Source organism: Pristis pectinata, chromosome 40 (assembly GCF_009764475.1).
Source record: "Pristis pectinata isolate sPriPec2 chromosome 40, sPriPec2.1.pri, whole genome shotgun sequence".
In the NCBI taxonomy this organism is placed as follows: Eukaryota; Metazoa; Chordata; class Chondrichthyes; order Rhinopristiformes; family Pristidae; genus Pristis; species Pristis pectinata.
The window spans coordinates 6675451-6688078 of NC_067443.1; the positions used below are offsets into that span (position 1 = coordinate 6675451).

The 12628-nt window shown below is 59.0% G+C and overlaps 1 protein-coding gene across 3 annotated transcripts; it reads left to right on the forward strand.

The window, feature by feature from the left end:
* The first annotated feature begins 103 nt into the window (after window positions 1-103).
* fdps (farnesyl diphosphate synthase (farnesyl pyrophosphate synthetase, dimethylallyltranstransferase, geranyltranstransferase)) lies at window positions 104-12439 on the forward strand. Of its 3 annotated transcripts, XM_052045778.1 has the most exons (9): window positions 104-202; window positions 1342-1438; window positions 5275-5423; window positions 6594-6734; window positions 6992-7072; window positions 9615-9737; window positions 10037-10125; window positions 10372-10444; window positions 11885-12424. In XM_052045778.1, exons 2-9 carry the CDS (start codon window positions 1354-1356, stop codon window positions 12008-12010), a joined length of 867 nt encoding a protein of 288 aa, XP_051901738.1. In that variant the 5' UTR covers window positions 104-202; window positions 1342-1353; the 3' UTR covers window positions 12011-12424. The 3 variants fall into 3 exon arrangements, with proteins under 3 accessions (XP_051901738.1, XP_051901740.1, XP_051901739.1); XM_052045780.1 differs by lacking the exon at window positions 6594-6734 and having other exon boundaries at window positions 11885-12439; XM_052045779.1 differs by lacking the exon at window positions 1342-1438 and having other exon boundaries at window positions 139-202; window positions 11885-12429.
* Window positions 12440-12628: the final 189 nt, after the last annotated feature.

Sequence of the window (12628 nt, forward strand, 5' to 3'; positions counted from 1 at the left end):
CTGTTCGCCTTCGGCGCGCTGCACGCCGGGAGTTGTAGTCCTCAGCTGCGGACGTCACCGCCGCCCGGCCTGAAGGGAAGGGGGGCGGGAAGACTACATCTCCCGGCAGCGCCCGCGGCCCGGACTTCTGACGCATGCTCGGTACCGGCGCCTGCTGCTGTCATTGTGAGCGGGAGGCAGAGGGAGTGAGAACCGGGAGCAGGTGGGTGTCCGGGGCCCCGCTCCCGCCGCTGGGCACCCGGGCTGGCGGGGGGGACCCCCGGTCTGTTGGGGGAGGGGTGGGACCCCCGGTCTGTTGGGGGAGGGGTGGGACCCCCGGTCTGTTGGGGGAGAGGTGGGGGTTGGGACCCCCGGTCTGTTGGGGGAGAGGTGGGGGGGGGGGGTTGGGACCCCCGGTCTGTTGGGGGAGAGGTGGGGGGGGGGGGGGGTTGGGACCCCCGGTCTGTTGGGGGAGAGGTGGGGGGGGGGGGTTGGGACCCCCGGTCTGTTGGGGGAGAGGTGGGGGGGGGGTTGGGACCCCCGGTCTGTTGGGGGAGAGGTGGGGGGTGGTGGGTCCCCCGGTCTGTTGGGGGAGAGATGGGGGTGGTTGGGACCCCCGGTCTGTTGGGGGAGAGGGACCCCCCCCCCCGGGTTTGGGGGAGGGAGGGAGGGAGGGGGTGGGAATGGTGATCCTGTGCTCAGACAGTATTCATGATGTCGTTGGGCAGGGGGGAATGAAGGAGGATTAGGGAGGGAGGGGGTGTAGGGAAGGAGGGGGACACGAGGAGTTGGGAAGGGATGGGGATGGAGATCCTGGGCTCAGGCTGGGAGAAGAGGAGGTCCTTGTCACACGACCCAAGTAAAAGCAGGAAGAAGTGGGCAGGAGCTGAGAGTGGGTGCTGGGGGTAGAACGGAAAGGATTGGGGTGGTGGCAAGAGGACGTAGAAGTGATTCTCTCTGCCGGGTCCCTGTGTGGGCGGTGAGCTGGAGGATAAGGAATGGGCGAGGAGGTCCTACCCCAGAGTGTGTCTCCAAGCTGAGGGAGGGGGGTGGAGAGGCTCCTCAGGAGCAGGAGGGGCAGTGAGGAGGGAGCGCCACGGGAGGGGCGGTGAGGAGGGAGCGCCGTGCCGCGGGAGGGGGTATTTCCCCTGATTAAAATGTCTCTCTCGCCCAACGTAAAACATGACCGTGTGGTCTGGAAGTTTGTGTAATCTTGCTGTGCGTGGTGCAGTGGCCCTGGGATAGACATTGGTTGGGTGGGGGGGGAGGTGGAGGGAGGAAGGGTAGGAGCGAGACCTTGGCTGCCCTCCCCCACCCCAGCGTTAATGGCTGGGCCCCGTGGGCTGCTGTTTGTTGTTGTAGAGCCGCCATGCCATGTTCCGTCAGCTGGTGCGCGCCGTGACGCTGGCTCCTCGCCTGGGCCGCTGCGCCGTGCGGAGGGAGCTCGCCCAGAGTCGCGGTAAGCTGGGCTGCAGGGGGTGGTGGGGCTGCCCGAGGGGGGGCCCTCCCCACTCTACACGTGACGAAGGATGCTACTGGTGCTCCCATGGCACCTTGAACCCAACCTGACCTGCCCTTGACCCCATCTTGACTCTCCTATCCCTCCTCGACCCCAACCTGACCCCTCCTTGACCCCATCTTGACCCATGTATCCCTCCTCAACCTCATCTTGACTCACCTATCCCTCCTTGACCCCATCTTGACCCACATAACTCTCCTTATCCTGTGACCCCAACTCTGTCTCACCCTGACCCCCGGTACTGATCCCTGCGACTGCATCTTGACCCCACCTCAGCCTCACCCTGACCTCGCTGACCCCACCTTGACCTTGCCCTGGGACCTCCATGATCCTTGCAGGCAGCAGAACACGGGTGCATTGGTAGCACTGCACAGCAAGATCCCACAAACCTCTTCCCGTGCAGTCTCACTGCGCCCAGCCTCTTGGTTGTGGGGGGTGGGGGGTGAGAGGTGCGGGAGATCTTTGCCTCCGTCTACCAGGGAGGGCTGGTGACCCAACGGAACTACAGAGTTGAGGGAACAGGGATCTTGAGGGCTGTGGACGGTGTGGTGAAACCAGCCAGGGCACGAAGATCAGTGGAGTTGTTGACAGAAGTCTTAGGCTACGGGCTGACATCAATGTGTTAGTGGAAAGGCAGAGGAAGTTTCATCCTGATAAATGTGAGGCGATGTATTTTGGCAGCGCTAATGAGTCTGGGACGTACACCGTGAATGGTGGGGTCCTGGGAGTATTGAGGAACAGAGGGACCTTGGATCCTTGAAGGTGACAGCACAAGTAGACAGCCTGGGTATGAGGCCGTATGGGATACCGGCCATCATTGAACAAGAGCAGGGAGGTCCTGCCCCAACTTTATAAACCACTGGTCAGACCTCAGGTGGAGCACTGCCTGCAATTCTGGGCACCGCACTGGAGAGGGTGCAGAGGAGATTCACCAGGGTGTTGCCTGCAATGGACGGTTTCACTTGTGAGGAGGAGCTGGGTCTGTCCTCCCTAGAGTGGATGGGGTTAAGAGGGGACAGGACTGAGGTGTATAAAATTACTAGACAGTGTAGACTGCAGGAAAACTATTCCCAGATTTAGGTTTTGGTATATTATTGTCACTTGAACCGAGGTACAGTGAAAAACTTGTCTTACAAACTGATCGTACAGGTCAATTCATTACACAGTGCAGTTACATTGAGTCAGTACAGAGTGCATTGATGTAGTACAGGTAAAAACAATAACAGTGCAGAGTAAAGTGTCACAGCTACAGAGAAAGTGCAGTACAATAAGGTACAAGGTCACAACAAGGTAGATCGTGAGGTCAGAGTCCATCTCATTGTATAAGGGAACCATTGAATAGTCTTATCACAGTGGGGTAGAAGCTGTCCTTAAGTCTGGTGGTACGTGCCCTCAGGCTCCTGTATCTCCTACCCGACGGATGAGGAGAGAAGAGAGAATGTCCCGGGTGGGTGGGGTCTCTGATTATGCCGGCTGCTTCACCAAGACAATGAGAGGTAAAGACAGAGTCCGAGGAGGGGAGGCTGGTGTCCGTGATGCGCTGGGCTGTGTCCACAGCTCTCTGCAGTTTCTTATGGGCCTGGGCAGAGCAGTTGCCATACCAAGCCGTGATACATCCACATAGGATGCTTTCTATGGTGCATCGGTAAAAGTTGGTGAGACTCAAAGGGGACAAACCAAATTTCTTTAGCCTCCTGAGGAAGTAGAGGTGCTGGTGAGCTTTTTTGGCCGTGGCATCTATGTGATTTGAGCAGGACAGGCTGTTGGTGATGTTCACTCCCAGGAGCTTGAAGCTCTCAACCATTGATGTAGACAGGTGCATGTACACCGCCCCCTCTCCTGGTCAATTTGGGGGGTGGGGGGAAGAGATTTAGAGGGGATCTGAGGGGGACCACCTTCACCCAGAGAGTGGTAAGTGCCCGGAACGCACTGCCTGAGAGAGGGGTGGACAGCGTTTAAGAGATGTCCAGACCAGCAAGGTATAGAGGGGCTGTGGGTCAAGTGCTGGAGGATGAGATTACTGCAGATGGGTGCCCACTGGTCAGTGTAGACTTGGTGGGCCGAATGGCCTGCTCCCAACACTCTGTGATTCTATAACTTCAGGAGAATCTCCTGAAAAATGTGAGGTTGTTCAGCCTGGTAAATGGGAAAAGGCAGAGTATTCGTCAAATGGTGAGAGATGGCGGGGTGTTGGTGTCGAGGGGGACCTGGGCATCCCGTACACGGATCACTGAAGGCTTACACACAGCAACAGCAGGTCACTTGGAAGGCACAGTAGCGCAGCGGTTAGCGTAACGCTATTACAGCGCCAGTGATCCGGGTTCGATTCCTGCCACTGCCTGTAAGGAGTTTGTACATTCTCCCCGTGTGTCTGTGTGGGTTTCTTCCAGGTGCTCCAGTTTCCTCCCATATTTCAAAGACGTACGGGTTAGGAAGTTGTGGGCGTGCTACGTTGGCGCCGGAAGCATGGCAACACTGGCGGGCTGCCCCCAGAACACTCTACGCAAAAGATGCATTTCACTGTGTGTTTCGATGTACATGTGACTAATAAATAAATATCTTATAAAACGATGAGAATTTGAATTCTCTGCCCCTGGAGGGTGGTGGAGTTTGGATCAGGAGGATTTAAGGTGGAGGGAGATGAGTATTTGCAAGATCCGGGAACTGAGGGCTGTGGGGAGATGGGGAGACGAAGTCTGGGACAGGTGAGCCATGATTGTATTGAATGAAGGGGTAGGCTTCAGGAGGCGAGTGTCCTCCTGACAATGATACAGGTCACGGGACACGTGGACACTGGAATCCGGAGCAACGCACGAGATGCTGGAGGGACTGGGGTCAGGCAGCATCTGTGGGGGGGGAAGATGGACAGCCCGGGTGAAGGGTCTCGACCTGAAATCTCAACTGTTCTTTTCCCTCCACGGATGTTGCCCGACCAGCTGAGTCCCTCCAGCACTTTGTGCGTTGTACACGAATGCTATGTTGGCATTTATTTCGAGAGGTATAACGTATAAAAGTAAGGAAGTGTTTATAAGGCTCTACGGGGCACTGGTGAGGCCTCATTTGGAATACTGTGCACAGTTTTGGGCCCCATATCTTAGGAAGGATGTGCTGATGTTGGAGAGGGTTCAGAGAAGATTTACGAGGATGATTCCTGGGATGAAAGGGCTTACATACGAGGACCGTTTGTCGGCTCTTGGACTGTACTCACTGGAGTACAGAAGAATGAGAGGGGACCTCATAGAAACATTTCGAATGTTGGAAGGACTGGACAGAGTAGATGTGGCTAAGCAGTTTCCCTTGGTGGGTGAGTCCAGGACCAGAGGGCACAGTTTTAGAATTAGAGGGTACCCATTTAGAACAGAAATGAGTAGAAATTTCTTTAGCCAGAGGGTCATGCATTTAAGGAATTCATTGCCACGTACAGTTGTGGAGGCCTCATCATTGGGGGTGTTTAAGGAGGAGATTGATAGGTATCTAATTAGTCAGGGTGTCAAGGGATATGGGGAAAAGGCCGGGAACTGGGGCTAGATGGGAGAATACTTTAGCTCATGGTGAGGTAGCGGAGCAGACTGGATGGGCCGAATGGCCTACTTCTGCTTCTTTGTTTGTGATATTGTGTACGGGACGGGTCTCCCGAGCTAGGGGGTGTTGCACTGGGTGGGGATGGGGGTGGTGGAGGGCAGTGAAGAGGGAGGGCCGCGCTGCGGGATGCCAGGGTCATGGGTTGTGTTCCCCTGCATGACCTGCCCTGACCTTTCGCCACCCCCTCCCCGTAGGTCCCCCAACCATGAATGCGGACAAGAAGCCCCAGGCGAACAGCGACGGTGAGGACTTCGATCGGATCTTTGCCCAGGTGGTGGACGACCTGACGCAGGAGGACCTGAGGCACCCAGAGATTGGGGACGCCATCAAACGGCTGAGGGAGGTGGGGCTGGGGTGAGGGGGAGGGGGGGGCAAGGATGGGGGGGCCTGTTATGAGTGAGAAGACGGATTTGTGGCACTCTTTATCATGCTGGGGGGGGGTCCAGCCCAGGTAATTTACAAAGGCCAATGGCCTGAGGCCAAGTACAAAGGTGCTTAAAGGGGCCAATGGTCAGGTGTGTGCTAATGGGTGGGGCTCGGCCAAACTTTGATTGGCAGTGGTGTGTCTTCCGATCAGGTAGGGGGCAGTGCTGTCACGTGACAGCTACGGCCCTCCACAATACAGGGCCAGACGTCTGTCGGGAAATCTGGACCCAGTGCCTGCGATGTGGAAGCACCCTGCCCAGCAACAAAATGGGAACCACCTTCACCAGACAGGGATTCACGAGCACCTTCTCGGAGGCGGTTGGGGAGGGGAATTCAGCAGCAGGAACCAGAGCGAGAGAAGTGAATGAACAAAGGGCTTTATTGCCTGAGTAGCAGTGATTGGGTTGGAAGCTTTAACCATAGAAAACAGGCCATTCAGCCCTTCTAGTCTGTGCCTAAACTTTATTCTGCTAGTCCCATTGACCTGCACTCGGTCCATAACCCTCCAGCCCGCTCCCATCCATGTATCTATCCAATTTATTCTTAAAACTTAAGAGTGAGCCCACATTTACCATGTCAGATGGCAACTCGTTCCACACTCCCACCACTCTTGAGTGAAGAAGTTCCCCCTAAACCTTTCCCCTTTCACCCTAAAGCCATGTCCTCTCGTAATTATCTCTCCTAATCTAGGTGGAAAGAGCCTATTCACATTAACTCTGTCTATACCCCTCATAATTTTGTAAACCTCTATCAAATCTCCCCTCATTCTTCTACACTCCAAGGAATTAAAGTCTTAACTTGTTCAGTCTTTCCCTGTAACTCAACTCCTGAAGACCCGGCAACATTCTAGTAAATCTCCTCTGCACGGCACTGCATTGCTGTGTGGGGGCGGTGTAAAACGGGGGCAAGGAGTGTGGGAGGAGAGGGGCTGCGGGGGCAGGGAGTGTGCACTGTGGGTGGGGCAGGTGACTGGGCCTGGGGGTCTGGCACTGTCAGCAAACCAACTGATGAAGTGACAAACCAGTCTTCACCCGTCTGCTGTCTCCGCCGACCCCTCACACCCCCCCCACACCCTTCCCCTGGACAGGCGGTTGAGTACAATGTTCCGGGTGGGAAGAGGAACCGGGGTCTGTCGGTCATCGCCTCCTTCCGGGAATTGGCTGCTCCCCAGCACCAGACAGAGGATAACTTCAGGCTGGCGCTGATTGTTGGCTGGTGTGTCGAGCTGGTGAGTGTGTCCGCTGCCCCCCGTAACGAGGTCCGAGCACGTCCTCCGCCCCCTGGACCCAAGGCGTTTCTCCCGAACCCTCCCATTTCCCTGGTCCTGACCCTCCCCCCTCCCCCAACCCCTGTCCCCCTCCTATTCCCTCCCCTAACCCTACCCCTAATCCTCCCATCCCCACCCCTCTCCTGAACCTCCCCTCCCCTCCCTGGGGTAGGGGCGACCCCGGGGCGCTCAGCTGATCTCTGCTCTCCTGTCCCCAGCTACAAGCCTTCTTCCTGGTCGCAGATGACATCATGGACCAGTCTGTCACCAGGCGAGGTCAGGTCTGCTGGTATCGGAAGGTGGGTCACATGTTGGTCTGTCCCCCTGTTGTGAAACAGGTTCGGGTTCTCAGAAGGCAAAAGGACTCTGAACACAGTCTAGCAGGAAAGGATTTTATTTACGAAGGACAAACCAGGGAAAATGGTAACGAGAATAATACACACACGTGCGCACAGTTTATAGCGAGCGTGGGGAAATCACACCGGGGGCAAAACACACACACACACACGCACACCAGACTAGGTACATACAATCAAGGAAAAGCAATACAACACCCGCCACCCCTTGACTCAGTGCAGGCACAGCTCTCTGCTACTACGGACACTAACTAAAATGCTCCCAACCCTTTAACAGGTCACGCCTCACCAACGATCTCTCCAGCACTGTTCCACGGTGCTCAGCCTGAGTGAAGCAGGGTGGTCCCTCAAAGGTCGCAAAGAGGGAGAGCCAAGCACACGTGGCACCCTTTATAGTGCTGGAGGGCTGGGGGGGGGGGGGAGTCCCAGCCCAGGTAATTTACACATGGCCAATGGTCAGGTGTGTGCTGATGGGTTGGGCAGGGCCAAACCTTGATCGGCAGTGGTGTGTCTTCCAACCAGGGGTAGGGGGCAGTGCTGTCACCTGACAGCCATGACCCTCCACAATACACCACCCCCCCCTCCCCCCCCACCCCACCCCCTAACAACTGATCACCGCACCGTGCGCCGACCGGACCGAGCCCGTGTCTGCCTCCCCCACACCGTGATGGGACGGGTCCTGGGGGTCTGTGTCCATGACTCCTCCACACAGTTCAGGGTCGGGACTGCGACGTCTGCCCGGTGGGGGGGCACAGGATTAGTGCTGAGACCGGATGTTGTCGCCAAGGGGAAGGGATACAGAGAGAGGGTGGATCTAACATCTCCCTCTCCCTCCGTCCGTCCCCCACCCATCCCCCCTCCCCTCCTCCCTCTCCCTCCGTCCGTCCCCCACCCATCCCCCCTCCCCTCCTCCCTCTCCCTCCGTCCCCCACCCATCCCCCCTCCCCTCCTCCCTCTCCCTCCGTCCGTCCCCCACCCATCCCCCCTCCCCTCCTCCCTCTCCCTCCGTCCCCCACCCATCCCCCCTCCCCTCCTCCCTCTCCCTCCCTCCGTCCCCCACCCATCCCCCCTCCCCTCCTCCCTCTCCCTCCCTCCGTCCCCCACCCATCCCCCCTCCCCTCCTCCCTCTCCCTCCCTCCGTCCCCCACCCATCCCCCCTCCCCTCCTCCCTCTCCCTCCGTCCCCCACCCATCTCCCCTCCTCCCTCTCCCTCTCTGTCCCCCACCCATCCCCCCTCCCCTCCTCCCCCTCCCTCCGTCCGTCCCCCACCCATCCCCCCTCCCCTCCTCCCTCTCCCTCCGTCCGTCCCCCACCCATCCCCCCTCCCCTCCTCCCTCCCTCCGTCCCCCACCCATCCCCCCTCCCCTCCTCCCTCTCCCTCCGTCCGTCCCCACCCATCCCCCCTCCCCTCCTCCCTCTCCCTCCGTCCCCCACCCATCCCCCCTCCCCTCCTCCCTCTCCCTCCCTCCGTCCCCCACCCATCCCCCCTCCCCTCCTCCCTCTCCCTCCGTCCCCCACCCATCCCCCCTCCCCTCCTCCCTCTCCCTCCCTCCGTCCCCCACCCATCCCTCCTCCCCTCCTCCCTCTCCCTCCGTCCGTCCCCCACCCATCCCCCCTCCCCTCCTCCCTCTCCCTCCCTCCGTCCCCCACCCATCCCCCCTCCCCTCCTCCCTCTCCCTCCGTCCCCCACCCATCCCCCCTCCCCTCCTCCCTCTCCCTCTCTGTCCCCCACCCATCCCCCCTCCCCTCCTCCCCTCCTCCCCCTCCCTCCGTCCGTCCCCCACCCATCCCCCCTCCCCTCCTCCCTCTCCCTCCGTCCGTCCCCCACCCATCCCCCCTCCCCTCCTCCCTCCCTCCGTCCCCCACCCATCCCCCCTCCCCTCCTCCCTCTCCCTCCCTCCGTCCCCCACCCATCCCCCCTCCCCTCCTCCCTCTCCCTCCGTCCCCCACCCATCCCCCCTCCCCTCCTCCCTCTCCCTCCGTCCCCCACCCATCCCCCCTCCCCTCCTCCCTCTCCCTCTGTCTGTCCCCCACCCATCCCCCCTCCCCTCCTCCCTCTCCCTCCGTCCGTCCCCAACCCATCCCCCCTCCCCTCCTCCCTCCCTCCGTCCCCCACCCATCCCCCCTCCCCTCCTCCCTCTCCCTCCCTCCGTCCCCCACCCATCCCCCCTCCCCTCCTCCCTCTCCCTCCGTCCCCCACCCATCCCCCCTCCCCTCCTCCCTCTCCCTCTGTCTGTCCCCCACCCATCCCCCCTCCCCTCCTCCCCTCCTCCCCCTCCCTCCGTCCGTCCCCCACCCATCCCCCCTCCCCTCCTCCCTCTCCCTCCGTCCGTCCCCCACCCATCCCCCCTCCCCTCCTCCCTCTCCCTCCGTCCGTCCCCCACCCATCCCCCCTCCCCTCCTCCCCTCCTCCCTCTCCCTCTGTCCCTCCTCTGCCTCTCCCTTCCTCTCTCCCTCCTCCCCCCCCCCCCCCCCCCCCCCACAGGATGGAGTGGGACTGGATGCCATCAACGACTCCTACCTCCTGGAAGCCGCCGTCTACCGACTGCTCCGCAGGTACCTGAGGTCCCAGCCCTGTTATGTCAACCTGCTGGAGCTCTTCCTCCAGGTGAGGACGGGGGGAGAGGGGGGGACTGAGGCGGGGGGGACAGGTGGGGGGGGAGGGAGGGACTGAGGCGGGGGGAGGGGGGCCACTGAGGTGGGGGGAGAGGGAGGGACTGAGGCGGGGGGAGGGGGGCCACTGAGGTGGGGGGAGAGGGAGGGACTGAGGCGGGGAGAGAGGGAGGGATTGGTGGGGGGAGAGGGAGGGACTGAGGCGGGGGGAGAGGGAGGGAGTGGGTGGGGAGAGGGGTGGTGGGGAGAGGTTGAGGGGCCCACACCCACCTCTCCTGTCCTCCTCCCCCTCAGACCTCCTACCAGACAGAGCTGGGACAGTCCCTGGACCTGATGACGGCTCAGCCCAGTCGTGTGGACCTGGACCAGTTCACCGAGGAGAGGTGAGCTACTCCCCACACGCCACCATCCCTCTCCCCTCCCGCTCCTCTGCCCCTCTCCCCCCTCCCCCCATGTCCTCTCCCACACCTCTCTCTTACCCCTCCCCCTCCTGATTCTCTCTCCGGCCCCGGGTGCGACCGGGACGGGAACTCCCCCCGGTGTGTGCCGGTTCCCCAGCGTGAGGAGGGTCTCGCTCGCTGGGGATGCAGTGAGGAAGGGTAACGAGGGACTCTTTCTGCCTCCCACAGGTACAAGGCCATAGTGAAGTACAAGACCGCCTTCTACAGCTTCTACCTGCCTGTGGCTGCAGCGATGTACATGGTGAGGACCGGTCAGGGCTCGGCTACACCCCGGGACAGGGGTCAGCGCTTGAACAGTCTCCTTCAGCCTTGCTGGGGCTTGACCCTCGTTCCTTCTCCCACTCACACCCTTGTGCCCTCCCCACCCCAGCCTGGGTCCCTCCCGCTGCCCCCTCCCTCCCCCCATGTGCAGGCAGTCTAGGGGAGCTGTTGTTGGGCATTGGAGGGGGATGGACTGATGCAGCAGTAACTAGAGGGGCAGAGTGGCCTGTTTTCACAGCTCACATTCGGGCGACAGTGGCGTGGCGGGTAGTGCCGCTGCCTCCCAGCCCCAGAGTTCGATCCCGACCTCCGGCGCTCTGTGGGTGGTGGTGTGTGTGGAGTCTGCACCCTCTCCCTGTAACTGCGTGGGTTTCCCCCAGGTGCTCCGGTCCCCTCCCACGTCCCCATGACGTGCAGGGTCAGTGGGTTAGACGACCGCTGTAAATCTCCCTCCCCCCCCAGTGCGTGGGTGAGGGGTGGGATCTGGGGGTAGTTGATGGGACTGTGGGGAGGATGAAATGGGATTGGTGTAAATGGGTGCTCGATGGTCGGCACAGACTCAGTGGGCCAAAGGGCCTATTTCCTTGCTGCATCTCTTGATGATATTGTGACTTTTTGGGTATTTCCACACCCGATCACAACCCGATGATTTACATCTGACCCCCCCCAGCATTACATCTTGATATCAATGAGAATGTACAAGGCATGGTTAGTAAGTTTACAGATGGCATCAAAGTAGGTGGTGTCGCTGACAGGGACGATGGTTATCAGGAGTTACAGGGGGACCTCGATCAGCTGGGTAAGTGGGCCGAGGAATGGTGTTGGTTTATTATTGTCACTTGTACCGAGGTACAGTGAAAAACTTGTCTTACATACCATTCGTACAGGTCAATTCATTACACAGTGCAGTTACATTGAGTTAGTACAGAGTGCATTGAGGTAGTACAGGTAAAAACAATAACAGTACAGAGTAAAGTGTCACAGCTACAGAGTGCAGTGCAATAAGGTGCAAGGTCACAACAAGGTAGATCGTGAGGTCAGAGTCCATCTCATGGTATAAGGGAACCATTGAAATAGTCTTATCACAGTGGGGTAGAAGCTGTCCTTAAGTCTGGTGGTACGTGCCCTCAGGCTCCTGTATCTTCTACCCGATGGAAGAGAAGAGAGAATGACCCGGGTGGGTGGGGTCTTTGATTATGCTGGCTGCTTCACCAAGGCAGCGAGAGGTAAAGACAGAGTCCAAGGAGGGGAGGCTGGTGTCCGTGATGCGCTGGGCTGTGTCCACAACTCTCTGCAGTTTCTTGCACTCCTGGGCAGAGTAGTTGCCGTCCCAAGCCGTGATACATCCACATAGGATGCTTTCTATGGTGCATCGGTAAAAGTTGGTGAGAGTCAAAGGGGACAAACCAAATTTCTTTAGCCTCCTGAGGAAATAAAGGTGCTGGTGAGCTTTCTTGGCCGTGGCATCTACGTGATTCGACCAGGACAGGCTGTTGGTGATGTTCACTCCCAGGAACTTGAAGATCTCAATGGCAAAGCAGTTTAATTCAGGTAAGTGCGAGGTGTTGCATTTTGGAACGTCAAGTCAAGGTAGGCCTTTCACAGTGAACGGCAGGGCCCTGGGGAGTGTTGTAGAACAGAGGGACCTAGTAGTTCAGGTTCCCTGAAAGTGGAGTCACAGGTAGACAGGGTGGTGAAGAAGGCGTTTGGCACGCTGGCCTTCATTGGTCAGGGCAGTGAGTATAGAAGTTGGGAGGACATGGTGCAGTTGTACAGGATGTTGGTGAGGCCGCACTTGGAGTATTGTGTTCAGTTTTGGTCGCCCTGCTATTGGAAAGATGTTATTAAACTGGAAAGGGTGCAGAGAAGATTTACAGGGATGCTGCCAGGACTCGAGGGACTGAGTTATAGGGAGAGGTTGGACAGGCTGGGGCTTTTTTCTTTAGACCGTAGGAGACTGAGGGGTGATCTTACAGAGGTGTGTGAAATCATGAGGGGCGTAGATAGGGTGAATGTACTTAGTCTTTTTCCCAGGGTTGGGGATTCAAGAACTAGAGGGCACAGGTTTAAGGTGAGAGGGGAGAGATTTAATAGGAACCTGAGGGGCAACTTTTTCACCCAGAGGGTTGTCCGTATGTGGAACGAGCTGCCAGAGGGAGTGGGT

Coding starts and splice junctions, on each gene's coding strand:
- fdps (XM_052045778.1), top strand. CDS start 1,354: ATGTTCCGTCAGCTGGTGCGCGCCGTGACGCTGGCTCCTCGCCTGGGC. Junction 7,073..9,614: donor AGGTCTGCTGGTATCGGAAG/GTGGGTCACATG, acceptor CCCCCCCCACAG/GATGGAGTGGGACTGGATGC. Junction 10,126..10,371: donor GACCAGTTCACCGAGGAGAG/GTGAGCTACTCC, acceptor TGCCTCCCACAG/GTACAAGGCCATAGTGAAGT.